Genomic DNA, 25,444 nt, shown 5'->3' with positions numbered 1-25,444 from the left:
TAATTGTATTATTTTTATATTTTATGATGATTGTTTTTGTGCCAATTATAGTGTTTGGACATAATGCATTAATATATCTATAGTATCTATAATAATATCCATAATATCTATGCTAAGCTTATAAGCAAGATTTGCTTATAATTCCGATAAGGCTTATTACAATTTAATTAGCTGACTTTACAAAGAAAACAACAGTGATTTAAATGCTTTATTTAAAATTGAGCGTGTTAACTGTTCACAATACGTAATGTGTGCTGACAAAATTGGGTTGATATGATTCATTCACACTTTTATTAATATCATTTGCTGTTTAGGTAGACTTTCATGAGTACAGTGAATACAAGAATACTGAAATATTAAAATTGTTGACATTGCATAATGTGTATATTTAATATTTTAGTTTACAACATAGAGCACAATATCAGTAAAAAAAAAAAACTTAGAGGATGCACGTATATGTATTATAAACACAATAGTTACATAAAAATAACAAATACATTTTCTGTCATATTATAAACCATGACATTTTTCATATATATATATATATATATATATATATATATATATATATATATATATATATATATATATATATATATATATATATATTCATATTAACAATTTTCATATAACAATACTGTACATCTGTACATAACAATGTCCTGTACATCAATTTACAATATAGGTCTGAAATGTGAAGGTTAAGGTGAAAGGTGTAAATCAGCCTGACTAGTGAGATATTTACATGTGTGCATGTGACATGGTGACTGATGTAATTATGAATAAATGATTTAATCTTGAGTAATTATCTCCTGAACTGGATCATGTCACTCTTCAATATGCCGCTGTTTCTCTTTAGTCAGACTGAAGGAAAGCTGAATCACTCGACACTGTCCAGAATCATCTCACATGTGTGAAGAGACAGAAAGTTTCTCTGTTTTCTCGTGGTTTTCTCTCTTCATGACGTGCTCCATCACAGGTGGAGGAAACAGAAAGAGCATCCGCTTATTTGTGTTTTAATTCTGCAGCATTGAGTTTCTCTGTGAGCAGATATGAATAAAGCAGTTCCTGCAGCATTTCTTCCTCTTCTCTGATGCACATTAATGATGGAGTGTTTCAGTCACTGATGATGATGTTTAGTCGTCCAGCAGAGTCTTTATAAACTCCAGCAGCACGATCACTGACACTTCACTTCTGCACAGTTTAATGTGTCTGTAGAGACTCCACATTCAACATATAAAACCCCAGCTGATACTGAATAAAACACACAGAAACACACACATTATCAAGCGTCACTGAGACACATCTGTACAGCTGATTCAGTTCACATGAGATTATTATATGATCTATGAATTATTAATACTTACTGCAGTGTCTCCAGTTTATAATGTGGATCATCTCTTAAATCAGAGAGCAGCTTCACTCCTGAAACTCCTAGATTATTATTAAACAGATTCAGTTCTCTGAGGTTTGAGGAGTTTGATCTCAGAGCTGAAGCCAAAGCAGCACAACCTTCATCTGAGACACCACAAAAATCCAACCTGCAGAACAACAACACACTCTTTACTCAGTTCAGCAGATCAACAACACACACAGAGTCTTTAGGTTAAAGTTTTACAATCCCTCTGTCCTGTTTGTCAATGGGTCACTCTCTCAGGACTCTTCAGATAATGAGCACAACAGTAGTCAGTGTGAGCAACTGAGAGGATCTTTGTTTCGGCTTTTAAACAGCACGATTTACTTACTTAAACACAACAGATGCCAAAACTATTGATGCTCACAGGCCATTCTGCTCTTTTACATACATTAAAACAGCTCATCAATAATAATAATCCATAACAACACAAATATAAAACATAATACAGCAAGCAGAACTGCAGAAATGTGCTGGATGTGTGTAGTAAAACACTGAACTATAATCCAGATCTAGAACATGATCAGAACAATCAGATGCAGATGAACACCTCTAGAAGAGTCTTTCAGCTTCATCAACATCAATACAGAAGGAGAAATCATCTTCATAATGTTGTGTTCAAGTCAATTCTTGTGTTGTAAATAAAATCCTTCACACAGTGTGTTCATATATCTTGTAGATCTTTTAGGCTGTTTTATTTGGTGAAAATCATTAATATTGTTCTGGAAGAATGAGCTGATCTGGAAAGTTGTGTGTGTTCTGGATGTTTCCTGCTGTGTGAAGCTGAAAGTTTTGAGTATTGAGAAATCAGTAATAGAGATTGTAGAAATCTAAATGAAATAAAGCTGACATTTCTGTGGGTTCAGTTGTGAATTTGCCTCGTGTCTTAGAAGAATAATGCAGCCAGAGATGAAGATTCTCTCATTCCTCACTGATTTATATGACTTTATAATAGAAAATGCTGAAAGTGCTGAAGCTCATCCTGAAACTGACAGAAGTGAAGCAGAAAAACAGAGGAAAACACTTCTGGATGAGCTTCACTCAATGCTTTCATCAATAACTGAGGGAAATGAAGATTTCTGCTGACTAAAGGCTGATATATGACATTATTATTCTAATATGAATGTGTTTTGCTCAAACATTTGCTTCTGCTTCAGGGATTCCTCATGTTGGCTTTATTATTAGTGTTTTGTCTAAATGTTTCTAAAACTTCAGCTTTAAAGATCATTTCCCTTTACTCAACACAGACATTATTATTCTGAATCTTTATGTATTTATGTAAACTGGTGCAGCATGAGTGCAGATAATTAAAGAGAAAATCATCTTCAGTAGAAATATTTCTCTAATGTAAATGATGAAGATCTTAATAACATGATGATGATGAAAATCCCTAAAATACTGTAGAGAACAATAACTGAGATTAATGTATGATCTTACGTCAGTTTCTCCAGTTTACAGTGAGGATCCTTCAGTCCAGCAGAGAGCAGCTTCACTCCTGAATCTCCTACTTTATTCCCAGTCAGATCCAGTTCTCTGAGGTTTGACGAGTTTGATCTCAGAATTGAAGCCAAAGCAGCACAACCTTCATCTGAGACGCCACAAATGAACAACCTGCAGAACAACAACACACTCTTCACTCTCAGTTCAGCAGATCAACAACACACACAGAGACTTTACACAGTTAAACCTGTAATCTGTGTGTGCTTCATGTTTCAGTGAGTTTGTTTACTTTAGTTTGATTATATTTGAATATGAATCACTGTGATCTGAACATCATGATCAGGAATCTGCTTTACTGGTGTGTGGATGTGTTTGATGATCAGAATATGAAGTGTGCAGCTTAAATAAGTTTATACTGAGATAGCGGACTGCTGTTAATGGACAATCAATGATTTCAGATTGATCAACTAAATAATTGTAAACTATAAAACTGTAAATATCTGATATTGACTTTTGGTTTAAAAGTAAAGTGTGAATCTGTGATTCTTCATTCAGTGTCAGACGAGCTTCTGTGAGAATCTGAAACTCTTGCTTTATTCACACACTTTCATCTAAAACCCGCAGCACATCTACTAAATGACACCAGCCAAAATACAAGCAGAAAATAAATTAAACTAATGACTGAAAATTAAATTAAGAAATATAAGAAAAATGTAAAGGTTTTAATTGTTTAAGGGTACTACAGTAAAATAGCAAATGCAATAAATAGCTCGTTCTAATTATTAATTAAATATTATTTCATAGCTCAAACAGAACCAAAACCAAATCACCAAGAGCTCTTATGAGAATCAGACTGATAAACTTGTACAGCATTCTTGATATAAAATATATTATTATTTCAATTAAGATCATTGTATAATCTTACCACAGTTTCTCCAGTTTAGAGTTTTCCTTCAGTCCAGCAGAGAGCAGCTTCACTCCTGAATCTCCTACTTTATTCTCAGTCAGATTCAGTTCTCTGAGGTTTGAGGAGTTTGAACTCAGAACTGAAACCAAAGCAGCACAACCTTCATCTGAGACGCCACATCGGCACAACCTGCAGAACAACAACACACTCTTCACTCTCAGTTCAGCAGATCAACAACACACACAGAGACTTTACACAGTTAAACCTGTAATCTGTGTGTGCGTCATGTTTCAGTGAGTTTGTTTACTTTAGTTTGATTATATTTGAATATGAATCACTGTGATCTGAACATCATGATCAGGAATCTGCTTTACTGGTGTGTGGATGTGTTTGATGATCAGAATATGAAGTGTGCAGCTTAAATAAGTTTATACTGAGATAGTTGAGAGCTTTTGATACACAATCACAGTTATTAGACTGATCAACTATAAAACACACAATAAAACTATAAACATCTGAGATTCACTGCAGGATTAAAGCAAAGTGTGAAACTGATTCTTCACTCAGTGTCAGTCGAGCCGCTGTGAGAATCTGAAACACTCTTTTACACACACACTTCACTCTAAGACTGCACTCACACTAGACACGATTGACCTGAACCATGTCCAGGTGCGGTCTGGAGCACTCACACTAGTCAAACTAATTGGGATATGGGGGTCAAATGTGCCCAGGCATGGTTCAGATAGTCTAGTGTGAGTACAGCCTAAAACCAGCAGCACATACACTAGATGACAACCTGACAACACACAAGCTTGAAGATTTAATGTAGGAAAATCAATTAAAGTGATCAATAATGTGGCGCAGTAGGTAGTGCTGTCGCCTCACAGCAAGAAGGTTGCTGGGTCGAACCTCGACTCAGTTGGCGTTTCTGTGTGGAGTTTGCATGTTCTCTCTGCCTTCACATGGGTTTCCTCCGAGTGCTCCAATTTCCCCCACAGTCCAAAGACATGCGGTACAGGTGAATTGGGTAGGCTAAATTGTCCAAAGTGTACGAGTGTGTGTGTGAATGTATGTGTGAATGTTTCCCAGAGATGGGCTGGAAGGGCATCCGCTGCAAAAAAACTTGCTGGATAAGTTGGCAGTTCATTCCGCTGTGGCGACCCCGGATTAATAAAGGGACTAAGCCGACAAGAAAATCAATGATTGAATGAAGAAAATGTGATGTTATTGTTGAAGAGTTCTGGAGCATTATTACAGTGTTTTATTTTATTAATAGTTCATTATAAGTAATATTTCATGGCTCAAACACCAAGAGCTCTAATGAGAATCAGACTGATAAACACATGTAAACCCTTGATGTTGTTTCAGCTGAGATTAATGTATGATCTTACCTCAGTTTCTCCAGTTTACAGTGAGGATCCTTCAGTCCAGCAGAGAGCAGCTTCACTCCTGAATCTCCTACTTTATTCCATGACAGATCCAGTTCTCTGAGGTTTGAGGAGTTTGATTTCAGGACTGAAGCCAAAGCAGCACAACCTTCATCTGAGACGCCACAACACCTCAACCTGCAGAACAACAACACACTCTTCACTCTCAGTTCAGCAGATCAACAACACACACAGAGACTTTACACAGTTAAACCTGTAATCTGTGTGTGCTTCATGTTTCAGTGAGTTTGTTTATTTAAGTTTGATTATATTTGAATATGAATCACTGTGATCTGAACATCATGATCAGGAATCTGCTTTACTGGTGTGTGGATGTGTTTGATGATCAGAATATGAAGTGTGCAGCTTAAATAAGTTTATACTGAGATAGTTGAGAGCTTTTAATACACAATCACAGTTATTAGACTGATCAACTATAAAACACACAATAAAACTATAAACATCTGAGATTCACTGCAGGATTAAAGCAAAGTGTGAAACTGATTCTTCACTCAGTGTCAGTCGAGCCGCTGTGAGAATCTGAAACACTCTTTTACACACACACTTCACTCTAAGACTGCACTCACACTAGACACCATTGACCTGAACCATGTCCAGGTGCGGTCTGGAGCACTCACACTAGTCAAACTAATTGGGATATGGGGGTCAAATGTGCCCAGGCATGGTTCAGATAGTCTAGTGTGAGTACAGCCTAAAACCAGCAGCACATACACTAGATCAGTGGTTCTCAAACTTTTTTCACCAAGTACCACCTTAGAAAAAAATTGTCTCTCCAAGTACCACCTTACGACGCTATTTTTTAACCAGTATTAAAAATAGAGTTGTGGGCCTAATTAGCAGCTACAGGTGTGCACAGTTTAAAAACGATGCAGATTAATTCCTATTATTAAGAATATGTATTATTGTCAGTCACTTTAAACATTTTAAATAGTCTGAACATTAACTGTGCTTGCAGGTAAAAAAAAAAAAAAAAAAAACCTTTTAGTTAAAATGTGCTTTTAAAGGTTCATAAAAAATAGTGCTGTTCTTAAAGGGCCATGAACCCCCCTCGTTTCAGCAGGGTGTTTTCACACCTCTACTTTGGAAAAAGTCAGAAAAGTGGGCGTGTCCAGCTCTGTTTAGGGGGGGAGTGTCGGAGGAACTAAAGTGGGATGGTGTGGGAGTGTCTATTTGGGCACGCGCGAGTTTCAGTCAAAATACACACACATGAGAAAGTGATGGTGTTTAACCTACATGGACATCTGTAGTTGAATTATTTGCCAAATTATTAAATGGTGGACTTTAACTGCAGTTTGGCTCTTTCATTCAGGGAATTCATTCATGCCCCTCGCGACAAACGCGATATTTGATTCGAGGATCTGCTCTAAGCGTGTATTTTTCATGCAATGTTTGATACCGCACGGGGAATGAGAGAAAAAAACCCTCCGCATTTCCCGGAAACTTAGATGCACACGGCAGGTAGCGTCAGAAAGCCGCGTGTGTTATTCCGGTCACAAAATGCGGTGCTATGTTTGCACTCAGTGCAATAGTTAACTTAATTCGATACGAACAAACTGAATAAACAAAGAGCGCTGGTCGCTCACTTACCAAATCTGTAGAGACAGGACAATCCACAGCAACTAGAGCCGCGTCATTATGAAGAGAAGACTAACGTTACAAGCGAATCCGGATTTCAGCGTTTGCAGATGAGAACAGCTCTCAAGTAAACAATGTTCCTCCTTAGACACGTAAGTTATTGTTGTCGAGCGTCGCGTACACTGTTAATCCACACGTGATCCAGATAAGCTCTCACAGAGAGAAAATAAAAACAAAACTTAACGGCAGCAAACTATAAAAGCAACACTTCACGCTTGTTTTGCCAACACAACGTGGCGTCTCTGTCGTCTAAACACTGTGACACTAATGAATATTAATGAAGTTGCACAATAGAGCGCGCTGATTGGTTTGAACCAAGCCTTACTCATGCATTAATGCATCACACTGTAAGACGTAATAAGACACACTCTGGCACAGACGCCCAGTCTGCACGCTGGAATACACGCTATTATGTCATGGCCGTGACGCAGCTTCAAAAATTCGTTTCAAACCGGAAGTACGAATTTGCTTGAAATAACGCAAAAACAACCAATTTACACTTTTTAGTGAAATATAGGTGTCCTAATAGTGTTTTTAGCAGTGTGGGACACATATACCACTGTCAACAGCTCAAAACATGTGTTTTGGTGTTTCGTGACCCTTTAAAAAGTAAAAAGAAAACTGCTGCACTTAAATCTAAAGTTTTCATAATAGCCTATTCATCAAAATCTGGAAATGTTGCTTGGACCTCATAAATATAGGCTATATGTCATATTCATACACTTTTAGACAAATCTTGAAATGTTAAATGTACATATGACAGGGTTCATACAGGCACAGCCTAATGAAAATCAATTCCAGCACCTATTTTTTTTTCAAGACTGACATGCTATGTATTGAAGACCTGAAATGTATTCTCAGGAACCCATAAAACATTGCATAGGAATAGATACACATAAAAACCATTAATAATAATAATAATAATAATAATATTTATTAATCATATATTAATAATATAATAAACCTGCACTTAATGCTTGTGAAATCTTTTTTGTACTCAAGGAAAAATACTATTACACTGCTAAAATAACACAAATTTTAGTAAATAATACTAAAATTAGGTAAAAGACAAAGTACTCTTTTAAAAAGTACTAGTTGGTTACTTTTGAAAAAAAAAATCAGATTTTCATTTTGAAATCACTTTTTTTAAGTGTAAACCTGATTGAATGGTTTAATTGCTTAAATCTCAAAGCTACATGTATAGGAACTTGCACTGACAAAATAAGTGTGGTCGATTTTTCCTTTCATGACAATTAATCTTTTTTCAATAGCACTGGCAAAACTACCAAATAAACTTTAAGGCCATAGAGACACTTTTTGCCCATTTTTTAAACAATATTTTCAAGCTTTGAAAGGTTAAATTAAAGTATATGGTAAAATATCTAAATTTAGCCTTTTATTTACATATTTTACACTATTTTTCTTTACAATATGGCAAATTTGTTTCTTAAATAGCTGCACATCACATGTAGATTTTATTTTACACTTGATCTTAATCTAAAATACAAAAAAATAAATAAAAAATACAAGTACACTGTCAGTAAAAAAATAAAACAAATGACTTCATTTTACTTGAGGTATTTGAAATATGACGACACTACATTATCAAAGCAGTGTTTTAAGAGCCTTTATTGTTAATTTTGATAAATAAACAATAAATATAACAACGGATTATTTTGACCTGTAATGCTTTAAGACAGATCAGAATACAGCTAAATGTATAAACCACACAAATACCTCATCCAGAAACATTTCCAGCATAATTCTTTTGTCGTAAAGAAATAAAAAATGTTCCACCTTTGCTAAAAGTAAGTTTCGCTTCACAATACAGCCAAATAAGAAGACCATTTGCATTGTCATCGATCATGCATCAATCTAATTCTAAATACTTGATAACTTTGAATACTTTTGACTAAATTTAGTCAAGGAAAAAAGACAAATAATGTCTACTTTAATAGTGGAGAGATCGCGATTGTATTCAATCTGAGCACACAGGCGATCATGAGAGAACTTGCAGTTCATTTTAAAAAAGCCTATTTAGGAGCTCGCATATCTGTTTTAGCGATTTGCGTACATGAATGCGCTGTCTCGTGTTAAAAAAAGCACTCGCCGCATTTGCAGAAATGAGTTATTGCGCAATACCTCCATTCCCGCGCCGCTGTTACACCAAATTCTGCGACCGCCGTATTCTGTGACTCTAGTAGGCGCTGTTCTCACTGTTTAACTTGAACTCGCTCCCACAGGCGGACTGGACACGCAAACAGCGTACATACTCTCACGTGAACGTGCTCGGCGCCTGTGCACATTATATGAGCGCCTCAATATATTTCATCGTTCTCTGTTTACTATTATTGTTCTTGCCTTTGATATATAGATGTTAAGTTTACATATATTTAACAGCCCATCAAAGAAAGCATTTTGCTATAATATGATCAGTACAACGAGCTTTTTTTTATTAATTTTAGGTTATTAAAACACACACACACTATCTATCTATCTATCTATCTATCTATCTATCTATCTATCTATCTATCTATCTGTCTGTCTGTCTGTCTGTCTGTCTGTCTGTCTGTCTGTCTGTCTGTCTGTCTGTCTGTCTGTCTGTCTGTCTGTCTGTCTGTCTGTCTGTCTGTCTGTCTGTCTGTCTGTCTGTCTGTGTAGCTAGTCTAGTTTGTTTTAGCCTTTTTCCCCTGTAAGCAGTTATGTAGATTACTGTTGATCCCTTTTAAATGTTCCCTAAATATGTTTATAGAATTTCTTAAATGGCTTTTAAATTAAAAAGAAAATTATTTAAGTAAATGTGGAAAGTGTGTGTAAAATACTGGTTAATAGAATGTATGCACACAAATTAAAATAAGTAAGGTGCATAATTTAATTTAAAATGAAATGTTTTTTATGTGTATATTTTCAAAAAGGTTAAATCTAAGATAACATTTAACTTAACAATTACTTGAAAACTATTAACATAAAGACATGGTATCGGATTAACATTCTGCACATTTGTAGGGGCTTCATGGGGTCAGGCTCAAACACATTACATGTGATACCTCTGGTCACACGTGTCACTGAATCTGTAACGAAGGAATAAGTGTTTTGAGATTGCCATCTTATTTTAAAAGAAGGTTACCCAAGAACAAGGTAATGGTTTTCTGTACGTTTCCCCTTTCTTCTTCCACTTCTATATTATTTTCCCCACAATAGTGGCACAGCTCACTAAGGTCATCTATTAAACCAAAATATACTTTTATATACAACTATATGAAGGGTTAATTGGGTCTTAGTCATGTGGGAAAAAAGTTGCTATGGAAATTATAGCTTGACAATTTGGCAATTACTTATCTCTAAAATGTAATATTGAATTAACATTTTCTAAATTTGCACAATTCTATAATAAAAAATATCAAAAGGCAAAATATCTCCAAATTATACCCTTTTTTCACACAACTTGATTATTTTTATGCAGTGAAAAACAAAGTACCAGATTCATTCAGCAGTCTAATGTCAATTTTTTCCCTGTCATTGTTCACTACAGAGATATTATTTGCAAACTGCAGAGACTCCACAGTTGTGATGAAACAAACCACTTTTTTTATATGTATCATACATTTTCTGCTGTGTGTTTTAAAAAAAAATTCCTAACTTGAAAAAGACAGTAAGGCAGGGAAGAGACTTGCATTTTTTGTTTATTTTTATTTCGGCTATGTCAGGTAACACTTATCTGTAGGCTCTATATGTATTTTTAAGGTAATATTTATAACGGTTTTCCTAACTGTTTTGGCATGCACGGAGGACTGTGATTTGGCATTTTGGAAAAAATAATCTGCATAAACTTTAAATAAAATTATGTGTAGAATTATCTTTATTGCTATGAGTTTTTGCTGACCAAATAAGATCTATGGTGTAGATCTATATACTTATGCATGAATTAACACATAGTCCTTTAATATGGATACGATAATAATACTAAAATGAGCATTAAAAAGTCTTGTATATCATTTTGAAAGATGCAAGTGCGCGGTGAAAAGAGAAAGAGAGAGCAAAACTGTCCAGAAACATTATTACAAACCGTTTGATTAAACCATGCGTGTTGTATTTGATCATATTTTATATATATATATATATATATATATATATATATATATATATATATATATATATATATATATATATATATATATATATATATATTTTTTTTTTTTTTTTTTATTGGGTATGTATTATCAAAATTGTAGTTTTTTATTATCATGTAAGCTGTTTGCATTTGGAGAACATTATTTTTTTCTGTGTGAAATACGAGGGATCAGATACTAACATTGAACAATTAATTCAACACACGCAACCTGGGTGCATTAATGAGGCATTAACGACGCAAACTAGACTAATTACACAGATAGACAGACAGACAGATGGACAGACAGATAGACAGACAGACAGCCATACAGACAGACAGACAGACAGACAGACAGACAGACAGACAGAGAGACAGACAGATAGATAGATAGATAGATAGATAGATAGATAGATAGATAGATAGATAGATAGATAGATAGATAGATAGTGTGTGTGTGTTTTAATAACCTAAAATTAATAAAAAAAAGCTCGTTGTACTGATCATATTATAGCAAAATGCTTTCTTTGATGGGCTGTTAAATATATGTAAACTTAACATCTATATATCAAAGGCAAGAACAATAATAGTAAACAGAGAACGATGAAATATATTGAGGCGCTCATATAATGTGCACAGGCGCCGAGCACGTTCACGTGAGAGTATGTACGCTGTTTGCGTGTCCAGTCCGCCTGTGGGAGCGAGTTCAAGTTAAACAGTGAGAACAGCGCCTACTAGAGTCACAGAATACGGCGGTCGCAGAATTTGGTGTAACAGCGCCATTCAGACTGTATAGAGGAGTGACAGGTCAGAGGCGAGTCGACTGGCTGTCGGAGAGAGAAACGTGTATGTAGATAATCAAAAAGGCAGGAAATATGTCCGCGGTTTAATTACTCTGCTAGACATCTCTATAGTAAAAACATCCGAGAAGCATTATTCCAACAAAATTTTTGTTTTTAAGTTGTTTTCTCTGTCTCTGGAACACAGAAAGCCTTTGTCCCGCCCTTACGTTTCACGCGACTAGAAAAGGTCGACTGTGATTGGCTACTTTTCATGTCAGTCAAATCACCCTTCAGACTCAATTCTTAAGCTTCGGAAACTGATTTTCAGCAGCTTATGTCACAAAGCACTAAAATAAACACTCTACGCACAGCGCTGTGATCGTACGCTTCACAAAACAGACAATGCTGATCACATCGATGTTATATTACACATAAAAGGATTAAAAGTGTTAATTGTTTCTTTCATTATTTGGCAATTCCTCCGCGTACCACTAGGAGGAAGCCCCGTACCACAGTTTGAGAACCACTGCACTACATGACAACCTGACAACACACAAGCTTGATGATTTAATGTAGGAAAATCAATTAAAGTGATGTATAAAAATTTAAATAAACACAATAAAATAAGAAAATGTGATGTTATTGTTGAAGAGTTCTGGAGCATTATTGCAGTGTTTTATTTTATTAATAGTTCATTATCAGTAATATTTCATGGCTCAAACACCAAGAGCTCTAATGAGAATCAGACTGATAAACACATGTAAACCCTTGATGTTGTTTCAGCTGAGATTAATGTATGATCTTACCTCAGTTTCTCCAGTTTACAGTGAGGATCCTTCAGTCCAGCAGAGAGCCGCTTCACTCCTGAATCTCCTACTTTATTCTCAGACAGATTCAGTTCTCTGAGGTTTGAGGATTTTGATCTCAGAACTGAAGCCAAAGCAGCACAACCTTCATCTGAGACGCCACAATTAATCAACCTGCAGAACAACAACACACTCTTCACTCTCAGTTCAGCAGATCAACAACACACACAGAGACTTTACACAGTTAAACCTGTAATCTGTGTGTGCTGTGTGATTTAACAACTCAATTTACCCGTTTGTTATCAAGCTGAAACCCCAAGGTTTCTAACAACAGTTTTTTTATAAACTGATAACTCACTAACCCCTAATAAATGCAGAGGGTTAGGATCGCCAGATCAGATTAGCTCAGTTTTTTCTTCATTGAAATGTAAAATAATTGACGGCAGCCAGGTCTTAACCTCGATTAGACATCTCATAAAGGAGTCAAGGCCATTTTTATCATTACTTTTGAGAGGGACATAAATCTGAGTGTCGTCAGCATAAGAATGAAAAGCCACCCCATATTTACAAAAAAATAGACCCTGAAAGTAAAATATATAAAGAAAATAATAAAGGTACAAAAAAAAGCCCTTGCAGAACTCCACATGTCAAGGGTCTGGAGGATGAAAAGGAGAGCAGAGCCCTGAATGTCCACTAAATTCTCAAGACAGGAAATGAGGATCTCACGGTCAATAGTGTCACAATCACAGTTATTAGACTGATCAACTATAAAACACACAATAAAACTGTAAACATCTGAGATTCACTGCAGGATTAAAGCAAAGTGTGAAACTGATTCTTCACTCAGTGTCAGTCGAGCCGCTGTGAGAATCTGAAACACTCTTTTACACACACACTTCACTCTAAGACTGCACTCACACTAGACACGATTGACCTGAACCATGTCCAGGTGCGGTCTGGAGCACTCACACTAGTCAAACTAATTGGGATATGGGGGTCAAATGTGCCCAGGCATGGTTCAGATAGTCTAGTGTGAGTACAGCCTAAAACCAGCAGCACATACACTAGATGACAACCTGACAACACACAAGCTTGAAGATTTAATGCTGGAAAATTAAATAAAGTGATGAATAATAAGGACAAATAAATAAAATGAAACAAGATAATGTGATGTTACTGTTTAGGTGTTCTGGAGCATTATTGCAGTGTTTTATTTTATTAATAGTCAATTCGTGCACAACTCAAATAGACGAGGTTCTTTAAAACGGCAGAGGCGGTCAAAAGAAAGCAAGACAGACGGATAAATATTATTATAATTATTATAATTAAATATATTATATATAATACAGATAAATGATTTTTATAATCATTCAAGACTTTTTAAATCAAACTTTGATGCATCACTTGCTTTTGATCATATTTCGGACAGTTCTACCTATTAAAGTTAAATATTAATGACTACAGAATATGGGTTGCTCTACAATTATATTTTATATTATGGAAAGAATAAAAACAAAACAAAAAGTACACTACCTAAAAAATACAGATGTTTTTATGTAAGCCACTCATAGAAATGCAACGATTATAGACTTTGGTTGTACGATTATAGTCTGAGAAATAATCACGGTTTCACGATTATTATGTATTTATTAATCTCAAAACACTACTAGTTTAGAAAAACCACATGAAAATATTTTACAGAGTTATTTATTGCTGCTCAGTAACCAATTAATACAGCACATTATTATATTAAAAACAAACAACAGTCCATTTCCCTCTTTGTGCTGAAAAATAAGTATTTTTTTGACATTTAAACATAAGTAATATTTTTACACTGTAAATAACTGACAGAACAATGAATAAATAAATAAAAACAAGAATAAAAATATATATTTGTCTAATGCAGTGCTTGAAATTAAACTTTTTTACTTGGTAGCACCGGCGCTCCTAACTCCTAACTGCAAATTGTATATTAACAGATTTATTGTATTCAAAAACAACATCAATCAGGACTAACAAAAACCGAAAGACAATCTAATTCTGTTATGACTTATTGATATTTGTGCAATAATTCCAAAATGAATCTCTAATAATTATAGAATATTAACAATAATGATGATGACAATAATACTAACAATGAACTGCTTTTCTCATGATCATGCTGCCTTGAATGTGCTTGAATGCTTGAATCTGCTATAAATGTCCTGCTGTTACAAATAAATGCATGGCTTGCATCAAACAAAAATACAGAATTGCAGTAAGAAATATCTATTGTGCATTATTGTTTCATATGCATGTCAATTTAATAAACAGAAAGATCAGACAAGAAAAGTCTTACTCCTGTCACTCTTTAAAAGTTTTGGTTTTGGTTTAAGTTGTTTTAAATGCTTAGTCTTATTATGCGCCGATTTTCATTTTTCAGGCGAGTCAGCTTAGTAAAGGTGAGCTTATTTGGCTGTAATGTATACAGTGTTAGATTTTACATTTAGCAGCCGTTTGCGCATCGAGATTCGGGTCATTAAACAGCTGATCCACTCTGAGTCTTTCAGCACTCTCTGATAAAACACTCGTTGATCTCAGTCACCACGTGATGCACCATGCATCATTATTTGTAACTTTAAGTGGGTTTGCAAACCTGTGTACTTTTCATTGCTTCTTCCTCAAATTTAAGCTGTTTGCAGTTCCCTCGGTCACAAAAGCACCGTCATCTCAACTAAGTGCGTCTGAAAAGCGTTAGGGCGTTGCGCCGCGTGTGCGTCCCTGCATTGGAAATAATGAAGTTGCACGAGCTTGTCTTAGTTAATAGCCTCAGTCGTAGTTTATTCAGTGTGCGTGGTTATTAGTCTCTGTGTACAAAGTAGCACACAGTCTGCATAACTTTGTTTAGTAACTGCAGTTTTGTTCCATGCAGAAATACTGGGTTAAAAAGCCTTTATGATTAACCGCGACAAATTAAAGCGCGGTTTATATATATAGAATATTGCTGGTCACAGTTTGACACAGACGAGTTGATAAAAAACCAGCACTGATGCTGATTGTTTCTGTCCTGGATCCGCATCATAAACACCTTCGTTTATTTGCACAATTGTAGAAAGAAGCGCAAAACAAAACTTTTTAAAATGTGTTCTGCTCTGGAAACAAGCCGGTCACAAGTCGGAGCGTCTGGGTTTTCTCTCCATCAGAGTGCGCTCCGGCATCGCTCATAAACACAACAAATAGCCTATAATTGTGATGATTTAGTGAACCAACAGACCAACCTTTTTTCTATTAAAAATGTAGACAGAGGTTTATGATATAAGCATAACAGCAGAGCATTAATTTAATGCAAATTTCCAGTGGAGCGACTAATTTGAGGTAGCCTGATATTTTTATTTGTCCGAAGATAAAAAAAAAAGTTGATGGGGAAAAAACAGCCTACACCGGTTTAAAAGGATTAGTCAGTGTTTTCATTATGTAATCTAATTTTGTCATTTAAGTGAAAATATCTGGAGCAGGAATATTTATTTTATTCTTTTTATTTAGTTTATTCTGTTTCTATGCTGTTTGAAACACTGCAGGGCCCGCTTTTTCAAAAAGTCTGATCCGGACCAAAACCAAGATTGGATATAGCGTGATCTAATCCGATTATGTAATCCGTTTTTTTTTAAACCCATTTTAAAGATTTGGTCCAATCCCTTGTCCAAAATCCTAATGGATTACTTTGAAAAACCGGGCCCAGGTGACTGACTGATGATCTGTTGTTAATATGTTCTCATGTTGAAATTAATCAGTATTTTAAACTGCAATATTTATTGTGTCAGACACAAAATAGACACGTCAATTATTATTATTATTATTTAATATTAATCTGACCAGCTAACGGTTAATATTCAGTTAAAATGTGGCAGTTGTCGGCTGGCAAAATGAACAGAAATGACCATCTCTACAGTGGAGTCAGATAAATAATGATTGAAACGCCATCCTTCAACTGCTTTCTGTTTTTGATTATTGATTCAGAAAAACAGCTAAAGATTCATGCCTTATAAACACAAAAGAAGATATTTTGAAGAATGTTGGCTGATGGTACACACTGACTTCAACAGTAGAAATAAAATGATCAGGGAAGTCAAAGAAGGTCAGGAAGTTTACCACCTTACCTCAATCCTACACCTAACCCCACCACTTATAGAAAACTGCAAATTTTCCTTTCTCTAAACTAAAACTAACAAACTCATTCAGTATCAAGCTTTTTGATAAAACAAGTCACTTTTTTCTTGTAATACCTGTGTAATACCAATGACATTATACAAGTTTGTTTCATTGTCAAACCTCACAAAAACACACAGACACAGACAGACAGACACACACACACACACACACACACGTTTGTTTCAGTGAAAAGTGGGTACATTACATAGACTTCCATTCATTTTATACAGCCCAAACCGTATATTATATTGGCCTCACCCCACCCCACCCCACCCCTAAACCCAACCATCACAGGAGACTGTGTGCAGCTTTTCTCTCTGATTAAACTCATCCTGTAGGATTTATAAGGACGTCACCAATGTCCTCATATTTCACCTCCTTTTTATAATACCTGTGTCATACCCATGTCATTAAACAGATTTGTGTCCTGACATGTCACAAAAACACGTACACACACACACAGGCACACACACAGACACAGACACAGACACAGACACAGACACACAGACAAACACACACACACACATCTCTCTGGTCAGTGCTACTTACACAGCTGATCTGGAGGCTTCAACTACAGACAGGAGCTTCTGAAGAACTTCATCAGGTGTCTGGAGCTTTTGTGTTTGTGTCTGGTGTTCTGAGTCTGTTAAATATCTTCTTAAATTAAACTCATCCAACTGCTCTGAAGTCAACAAAATAAAGACCACCGCTGACCACTGAGAGGAGGACAATCTGCTGCCTGAAAGATCTCCAGATCTGACATACTTCTGGACTTCATTGACGAGAGAATGATCACCCAGTTCATTTAAACAGTGGAACAGGTTGATGGATTTCTCTGGTGAAGGATTCAGTTTTATTCTTATTTTAATGTACTCAACTGTTTCCTCTTGACTGTATGAGATGTTTCCAACCTGTGTCAGAACATTTTTCAGGAGTGTCTGATTAGATTTCAATGAGAGACCCAGAAGAAATCTGAGAAAGAGGTCCAGATGTCCATTTCTGCTCTGCAGTGCCTTGTCCACGGCTCTCTGGTGCAGGTCAAAGACTGTGTGACATGTGAACTCATGTGGACGTGTTGATCTGAAGTTTTCACTGAGCTCATCTCTCTCGTACAGCAGGAATGAAAGCAGCACATAAAGAGCTGCGAGATGCTCCTGAATGCTCAGATGAACAAAGCAGAAGACTTTCCCCTGAAACAAGCCCAGCTCCTCTCTGAAGATCTGAGTGCACAATCCTGAGTAAACGGAGGCTTCGCTCTCATCAATGCCACACTCTCTCAGGTCCTCCTCATAGAAGATCAGGTTGCCTTTCATCAGCTGCCGGAAAGCCAGTTTCCCCAGTTTGAGGATCATCTCCTCATCCTTCAGCTTCTTCTCATAGTGCTTCTCATGTCTGATGCTGGTCTGAATGATCAGGAAGTGTGTGTACATCTCAGTCAGAGTCTTGGGAATCTCTCCTATATCTGTTCTCCTCATCATGTCCTCCAGAACAGTGGCTGAGATCCAGCAGAACACTGGGATGTGGCACATGATGAAGAGGCTCCTGCAGGACTTCAGATGTTGGATTATTTCATCAGCCAGTCTCTGATCTCTGATCCTCTTCCTGAAGTATTCCTCCTTCTGAGGGTCCGTGAAGCCTCGTACCTCCGTCAGTCGATGGACAAACGCAGAGGGAATGAGATCTGCTGCTGCTGGTCTGGAGGTGATCCAGATGAGAGCAGAGGGAAGCAGATTCCCCACAATCAGGTTGATCAGCAGATCCTCCACTGAGGCCGATTCAGAAATATCACACAGTTTCACTCCACTGTTAAAGTCCAGAGACAGACGACACTCGTCCAGACCATCAAAGATGAACAACACTTTATATCCGTCTCTGGATATCTCCATCTCTTTGGTTTCAGGGAAAAACACATGCAGGAGATCTGCCAGACTGAGTGTTCTGTCCTTCATCAGGTTGATCTCTCTGAAAGGAAGTGGAAATATGAGCTGGACGTCCTGATTCTCCTTCTCTTCAGCCCAGTCCAGGATGAACTTCTGCACAGAGACTGTTTTCCCGATGCCAGCGACTCCCTTCGTCAGCACAGTTCTGATGGCTTTGTGTTGTCCAGGTAAAGCTGTAAAGATGTCTCTGCATTGGATCGGTGTGTCCTCTGTTGTTGATCTCCTGGATTGAGTCTCGATCTGTCTCACCTCATGCTCATTATTGATCTCTCCACTGTCTCCCTCTGTGATGTAGAGCTCTGTGTAGATCTCATTCAGCAGTGTTGGGGATTTATTTCTCGCTGTTCCCTCAGACACACACTGAAACTTCTTCAGCAGATTTGATCTGAATGTCTGGAGGGGTTTGCGATGGCTGTAAGATTAAAATAAAATGTTTTCAATGTTGCATGTGATGTCTGATGACAAATCATTTGTTTAAAGAGATGATCTCTTAGTTTAGTGAGTTTATGCAATACAGTTTAATAATAATAGTAATAATAATAATAGTAGTAATAATAATAATAATAATAATAATAACAATAAAAATATCGTATAAACCTTTTTATATTTTCATATATTAAAATATCATCAAATGCTTTAATCACTCACATGTAAATTTTAAAGTGACAAAAGAGCAGCTGGTTAAGCTGAAGTGCTTAAAAGTAATGTTTTCTCAAAGAGAGGTGTAACTGAAATGTGACCCAACCCATAATGAGCTCAAACTAAACAACAGAAATCTGACAGGCAGCTCAGACTGCAAGATCCTAAGACTGGAAATAAGACAGAACTGACAGATCCTGACCTGTGCTCCAAATACAACACACACAAATAAAAAAATAAAAAACACAAATAAAAACAAGCAAACCTGCCAGGATTGTGCATATACAGGTGTCAAAACTTCAATGTGTTCAGTTTAAATATGATTTTGTTTTATACATGCTTTTACACTATACTGTATGTTTTATAAAAGATACATGGTGAAAAGTATAGCCCTAGGCTGCAAAAAGCAAATATAAGAATTAAGTTCTTTAGCCTTCATAGTGCCCTATATATATTGTGCATTATATTTCACACACAAGGTGACTGAAATGGAAATTAAAATACAAAAGATACTGAGCCATTACTACAAGTAAAAAAACAAACAAAAAACAATTATACTTTAAAGGAGAACCTTAACGTTTCGAAAAAAACTGAACTGAAACTAAATTATCAAAAATAAACTTGCGGGACTTCATTTATTTAATTTGTGGGACTTCATTTATTTTTTACTATACTTTTAGTGATCTGCTTGTGGTTGTATAATTTATTTTTATGCTGTTGATGAAGCAGCATTCAACTTAAGCTCTTTAGACCATGCGCTGGACCGTCTCTCAGTGTTTCACTGCAATGTCTTTAAATAAATAATGATTTAGGCCTACTTTCATTATTCATTTATTTTTCATTTTTTGTTTATTATTTTGTACAATAATTGAGACGTAAAATGAGATAGTAAAACATAATCAACAACGAAAATGTAAATAAAAACATAAATGAAAATGTAAATGAAAAAGCTTATTTAATGACTGTCTTAGTCCTATCAAAATAGCAAACACTGAAAATCTCTTTACATTTAGGTTAAAAGACTGCTTTATTTATTTATTTTTTAAGCCTACTTATTGTACTGAATGTTTTTGCTTTCATTTTAGTTGTCTTTTATTTCTTCAATTCTACTTTCCAAAGTGAATCCTCATTGCACTTAACAAGTTTACAATGATAATGAAGTGTGTTAACGAGTTTTTTATGATTAATGAAGAAAATGTAATGCTGTGTTTTATCATTTCATCTTCATTTACAAGCACAGTAGCATATTTACAGCTGCGGTATAGGCTATTTCTGTAAGTTCCCATCCATTCCCGTCCCGTCCCTTTGTGCCCCCTGTCGGCATATTCACAAACTGCGGTCATACATTAAAACACGTGCTTGCCCATTTAAAGTGGCGTCGGTGTAAGCCACATTGAACTCTCACCTACTGTAAACACACAATATTAATCAGTGTTGTCTATTACTGATTTACCTAGAGCCGTGACAAGTGTGTACACTAAACTTTAAAGTAGGATCCACAGACTGGCCACTCTTCTCAGACACACTGGGTTCAGGAGGCCTGTAGATCAAATCAAGAACAAAGCAAGAATTAATTAAATTAATCTTAATATGTATTATGCTGTTGGAGACTTTACAACTCACACAAATACAGTTTCAATGTGTATGAATAAAATTCCATCAATATCAATAAAGCATATATTATTTGTTTATATTTAATGTCAAACCTGTTCCCTTACAAAAGTTGTGGATCTGAAAGTCAGAGTAAAAATTACCTTAAACCAGAGAATTATGCAACACCACACCATCTAGCAAACATTGAATTCTGAAAGCTGCTCACCAAGCTCAGAATTACATCTCAGTAAACTCAGTCAACAGCAGTGCCATGATTGTACATTATGATCAACTAAAAAGCTTGTTTATCAAGTGAGATCAGCCAGTGTAAATGTGCAGTCCTACACTCGTCTCAGTATGACAGTTTCTACAGTGACTGGAGATTTTTGTTAATGGCAAAAAGGTAAAAGGTTTTCTGTCAATAATCTAGAGTGAGCGTTTAGTGTGAACCCATCATAACAATTGATGCTGCCTTATATTGACTATAAACTACATCACTCATTATGCATGTTTGCTTTATGATCCAGCTCAAAATGATTTGTTTTTCCATAATTTTGCTCTATCAAATGTGACAGAGTTTTGGAGAAAGGTGCAGACTTGTGTCTGGTGAAATTTGTCTTTGTTATTTATTTAATTAAATGTTGTGGGTTTCTTACCCTGATAAAAGGATACATGTTAAAATAACCCAGAGTAACACCTACTTTACATTTTTACACATACAAGTATTTATTTGTTACTTTCATATGTTTTAATGAAATAAAGAAGCCCTTTTTAAGCAATACTATAATGAATAATAACATGTATGCAGTCTTACAGTTATAATCAGCCCTAGTGCAGCCATAATGCTGAAGTGGCCCTCTGTGAAAATTATTTTGACCCTCCTGACCCAAATCTTGTTTATCTGTGATTTTATTTACACTAATGCAGCTAAATACATCAAGTCTAAACTGAACTGAACGTTTTGCACAGTAGTGACTTCTTTAGCTTTCAAATGAAAGAAAACCGACATTTACTTGTGATGATACAGTCCTGTATAAATAATTGCCCTTTAACTACACTCTAATGACTGCATCTGCTTTAGCTTCTGATTTTAGAGTGTGTTTTTCCAGATTTTGTAGCTGTTAACTAAGACTTTCAGAAAAATAAACAATCTATTTTCCAAGCCAGAAAATAAATAAACTTAATAAAATAAATAAAGGAACAGTTTAGATCAGCACTTACCTAAACATAGGATCAATGCCTCCACTAAATTTGAGTGGATGATGCATTGACCAGTCACTCTTCATAGACACACCGCTGGGCTCTGGAGGATTCACTCTGTACATTGAAGATAAACTCAACATGAGAATGTAAACCACACACTCTTACGCCCCATTCACACGGGGCTTCAGCATAAACGCTTTGACAGAGGGCGTGTCTGAAGTTGGGGCTGACGCGATCGTCATAGCAGCGTCAGCCAATGAAATTCAGTCAACAATAGGCCACTGTCTGAGCTGGTGTATTTGCATACAGCGATCTGATTGGCTGACGCTTCCGTTGGCGCTTGAAAAGTTGAGCAAGTCATAACTTCTGCAGCCAGCAACGCCTCTGAAGCGGCTCCGACGGATCCACAATGCAGTTCAGCAACGACTGACATCACCCATTACAAGTGAATGGGAAGCGTTGAAGCTGACACCTCGTTACATTCAGGTCCTGTGTTTTATGGTTTTCTGCACTGGTTTCTGGTTAGTTACTGCATGTTTATTTCATCTATTAAATCTAACTGCACACTGATAAGCTTTCCCTGCATTTGTCATGTCATGGTCAATGTAGTTTTACAGTAAGTGTTCTTCCAAAATTCTCAGCTGTTAATTAAGATCTTTTAATAAATATCATTTGAAACGAACTGGCTGCTCACAGGTAATCTTGTTACTACAGGATTATTAATGAACATTTTTTTCTCTAAATTTTCATTCAAAAACTGAAAAAAAATCATTAATTAAAAATAGATCAGCACTTACCTAAACCCAGGATCAATGCCTCCCTTAAATTTGAGTGGATGATGCATTGACCGGTCACTCTTCATAGACACACCGCTGGGCTCTGGAGGTTTCACTCTATATTAAAGATGAACACAACAAGCATGTAATCCACTCTTACATTCATTACCCCTGTAGCGCTGATTCAGGTGACTAAACTACTACATTTACACAGAGACTTTTGTGGTGTTTCTCAGTTCTGTTCAACGCCTTTATTATTTTATTGATTGCCTTACAGTGTGTTTTATGTTTCAAGTTAAGAATTGTAAAAAACAATAATGATCAAATAAAAATAAATAAATAATACTATTAATAAAAATAGATCAGCACTTACCTAAACCCAGTGTTTCCCTTAAATTTGAGTGGATGATGCATTGACCGGTCACTCTTCATAGACACACCGCTGGGCTCTGGAGGGTTTGATCTGTACATCGAAGAAGAACACGTCCAGCAAATATAATCCACACACTCTTACATTCATAATACTGTAGTACTGATTCAGGGCACAACATTACGTTATTACATGGAGACTTTTGTTTTGTTTTGTTTTGTTTGTTTTACTCAATTGTTCTCTGTGTGTTCCCTAACCTACACACCAAATTTTTTATGTGTATTTATTGTCTTCAAACTCTTGTTATTTTGCTTTCCCTTACTGGCATATAAACTTCTATGTATCAGTCATCATTTGGCACTAAGTGTGTTTAATGTGTTTTTTTCTGAACTGTTGGTTACAGTTTGCTTGTTATATCTATTAAACCTAAGCGCTCTTGTATGTTATGTCATGTCATGGTCAATGTGTTCTTTCAAATTTCTCAACTGTTAAAGATCTTTTAATGAATAATATCCTCTGAACCGCACTGACTACATTACAGGCTATTGTCACTTTACAGGATCAATAAGGAACTCTTTCCGTGTTCCAACGCGGAAACAAGACTCACCCTCAAAACTAGGCCAATGCTTTATTTAAAGGAAGATTCTCAAAGCACAATGCCGTTATATTGTTGAACAATTATGTATAAATTAATATAATTAGCAGAACAATCGACCTATATGTAATAAAGATTGGACATGACGACAAAATATACCGAAAATAAAACACAACAAATTTCGTCACTCACCTGTGTGGAAATGTAGGTCTACCTTTGGGCAGGTTTTCATCTCGATGTCCACGATGATCCATCACAACAACCGAACTGAAGGAATCTCACCACTTCTACATTCGTAAGACGATGTTTCTGTCTTCATAAAATGGCGACAGAGACTGACTTTCCTTTCACTTTCACGTGCAGGTGTGTGTCAGGTGAGCTGGGGGAGGTCAGGTGAGGGAGGGGGATGGGCGGCGGAAGCAATGGCGTTCATATAACTTCGCAATGCAGCGAGCACCACTTGGAGCACTTTTAGCCTTGTGAAGTTGAGTAAAAAAACTTGTTCAAAATTAACGTGACAATAAGTTTAAACAATTTGTCTAATCTCAAGATGTGTAAGAGGACAAACTTAGACAAGAGAAACATTTTTTTTATCGTAAACTGAACAAATGTCAATTCCAGCACATCTGAATATACAGCTTTTATTTCAAAATAAAACAAATGATAGCAGTTAAACATTGTCCAAGATCAATGTTGCATCTAGTTTAACCAATCCTTCCACAATATATAATAATTACACATTTGTCAGTTGTGTGCTGAATTGTTCACCTGTCACACTCTAAAACTTAATATTAATTTGATAAAGAGCTTATTAGAAAATAAATAAACTGAATTTGTATAATAAATAGAGCATGAACTCATACACTGTGAATACACTTTTAATGTGTGATGAAAACTTTTTAAATATTTTTTATAAATGTGTGTGGTGATGGAAATGACAGTGGTGGAAATGACACTTCAACAGTTTATAGTGAAAAAAAAATAAAAATACCTTCACTGATTAGCTTTGAATTGATGCTAGCCTTTCATATATACAAAACACTCTTATTTACCTTCATTTTGTTTGGTTTTTAAAAACATCTTTGAAGCTACAACATGTTTGGAAATGACGTAGAATAAATGCATTTCCTTATTAAGTGATATTTACTGTGATTCTTCTTCAAGTGTTGTTGATGAAAATTGAAATTCCCTCTATTTTGAACATGATGGCACTGTTCATTCTCACAGAAACCACCTCAATAATCTTTCACACAAACTGTTTAAAGCACAATTACAGTGGAAATGACACTGATACTGTGCGACAGCTGTATTTTGTATAAAAATAATATCGATAACAGCCTCACATTAATAACTATAAAATATTTAATTTGTTTCTCTAGTGCTTCATTAAGATACATTAATAATTACCAGACAAATAATGTTTTAAAATGTGATTTTCATTGTTGAAGTTTAAACTCTGGGTTCTGTGACAAGCTGAAAACTGTGATTTTGACTCCTAAAAGGGGCTTGAATAATGTGAAAAATATATAATAGAAAGCTGGTACATTTTTAAAGTAGGTTTAATTGTTAGTTTGACAAAGAAAAAGGAATTTGAACAAAA

At 35.7% G+C, this 25,444-nt stretch overlaps 1 protein-coding gene across 3 annotated transcripts; it reads right to left on the bottom strand.

Moving 5' to 3' along the window:
- Positions 1 to 608: 608 nt before the first annotated feature.
- si:ch211-196h16.5 lies at positions 609 to 24,492 on the bottom strand. 3 transcript variants are annotated; one of them, XM_087236008.1, is made up of 12 exons: positions 24,037 to 24,492; positions 23,253 to 23,342; positions 22,901 to 22,996; positions 22,122 to 22,217; positions 20,761 to 20,847; positions 17,278 to 19,080; positions 12,541 to 12,714; positions 5,153 to 5,326; positions 3,780 to 3,950; positions 2,852 to 3,025; positions 1,368 to 1,541; positions 609 to 1,254 (listed from the first exon to the last, which is right to left on the bottom strand). In XM_087236008.1, exons 1-12 carry the CDS (start codon positions 24,096 to 24,098, stop codon positions 1,230 to 1,232), a joined length of 3,126 nt encoding a protein of 1,041 aa, XP_087092134.1. In that variant the 5' UTR covers positions 24,099 to 24,492; the 3' UTR covers positions 609 to 1,229. The 3 variants fall into 3 exon arrangements, with proteins under 3 accessions (XP_087092134.1, XP_087092135.1, NP_001432152.1); XM_087236009.1 differs by lacking the exon at positions 3,780 to 3,950; NM_001445223.1 differs by lacking the exon at positions 12,541 to 12,714 and having other exon boundaries at positions 24,037 to 24,171.
- Between the last annotated feature and the right edge of the window lie 952 nt (positions 24,493 to 25,444).

Source organism: Danio rerio, chromosome 1, assembly GCF_052040795.2.
Source record: "Danio rerio strain M-AB ecotype USA chromosome 1, GRCz13ab, whole genome shotgun sequence".
Classification (NCBI taxonomy): Eukaryota; Metazoa; Chordata; class Actinopteri; order Cypriniformes; family Danionidae; genus Danio; species Danio rerio.
The sequence above is the reverse complement of the archived record's forward strand: the minus strand, read 5'-3'. Positions and strand labels throughout refer to the sequence as shown.

Excerpts from the sequence above, each read along its gene's own strand:
- si:ch211-196h16.5 (XM_087236008.1), bottom strand. The coding sequence starts at position 24,098 with ATGGATCATCGTGGACATCGAGATGAAAACCTGCCCAAAGGTAGACCT. Across the intron at positions 5,327-12,540 it reads TGTAAACTGGAGAAACTGAG|GTTGAGGTGTTGTGGCGTCT; the intron begins GTAAGATCATAC and ends GTTGTTCTGCAG. Across the intron at positions 1,542-2,851 it reads TGTAAACTGGAGAAACTGAC|GTTGGATTTTTGTGGTGTCT; the intron begins GTAAGATCATAC and ends GTTGTTCTGCAG.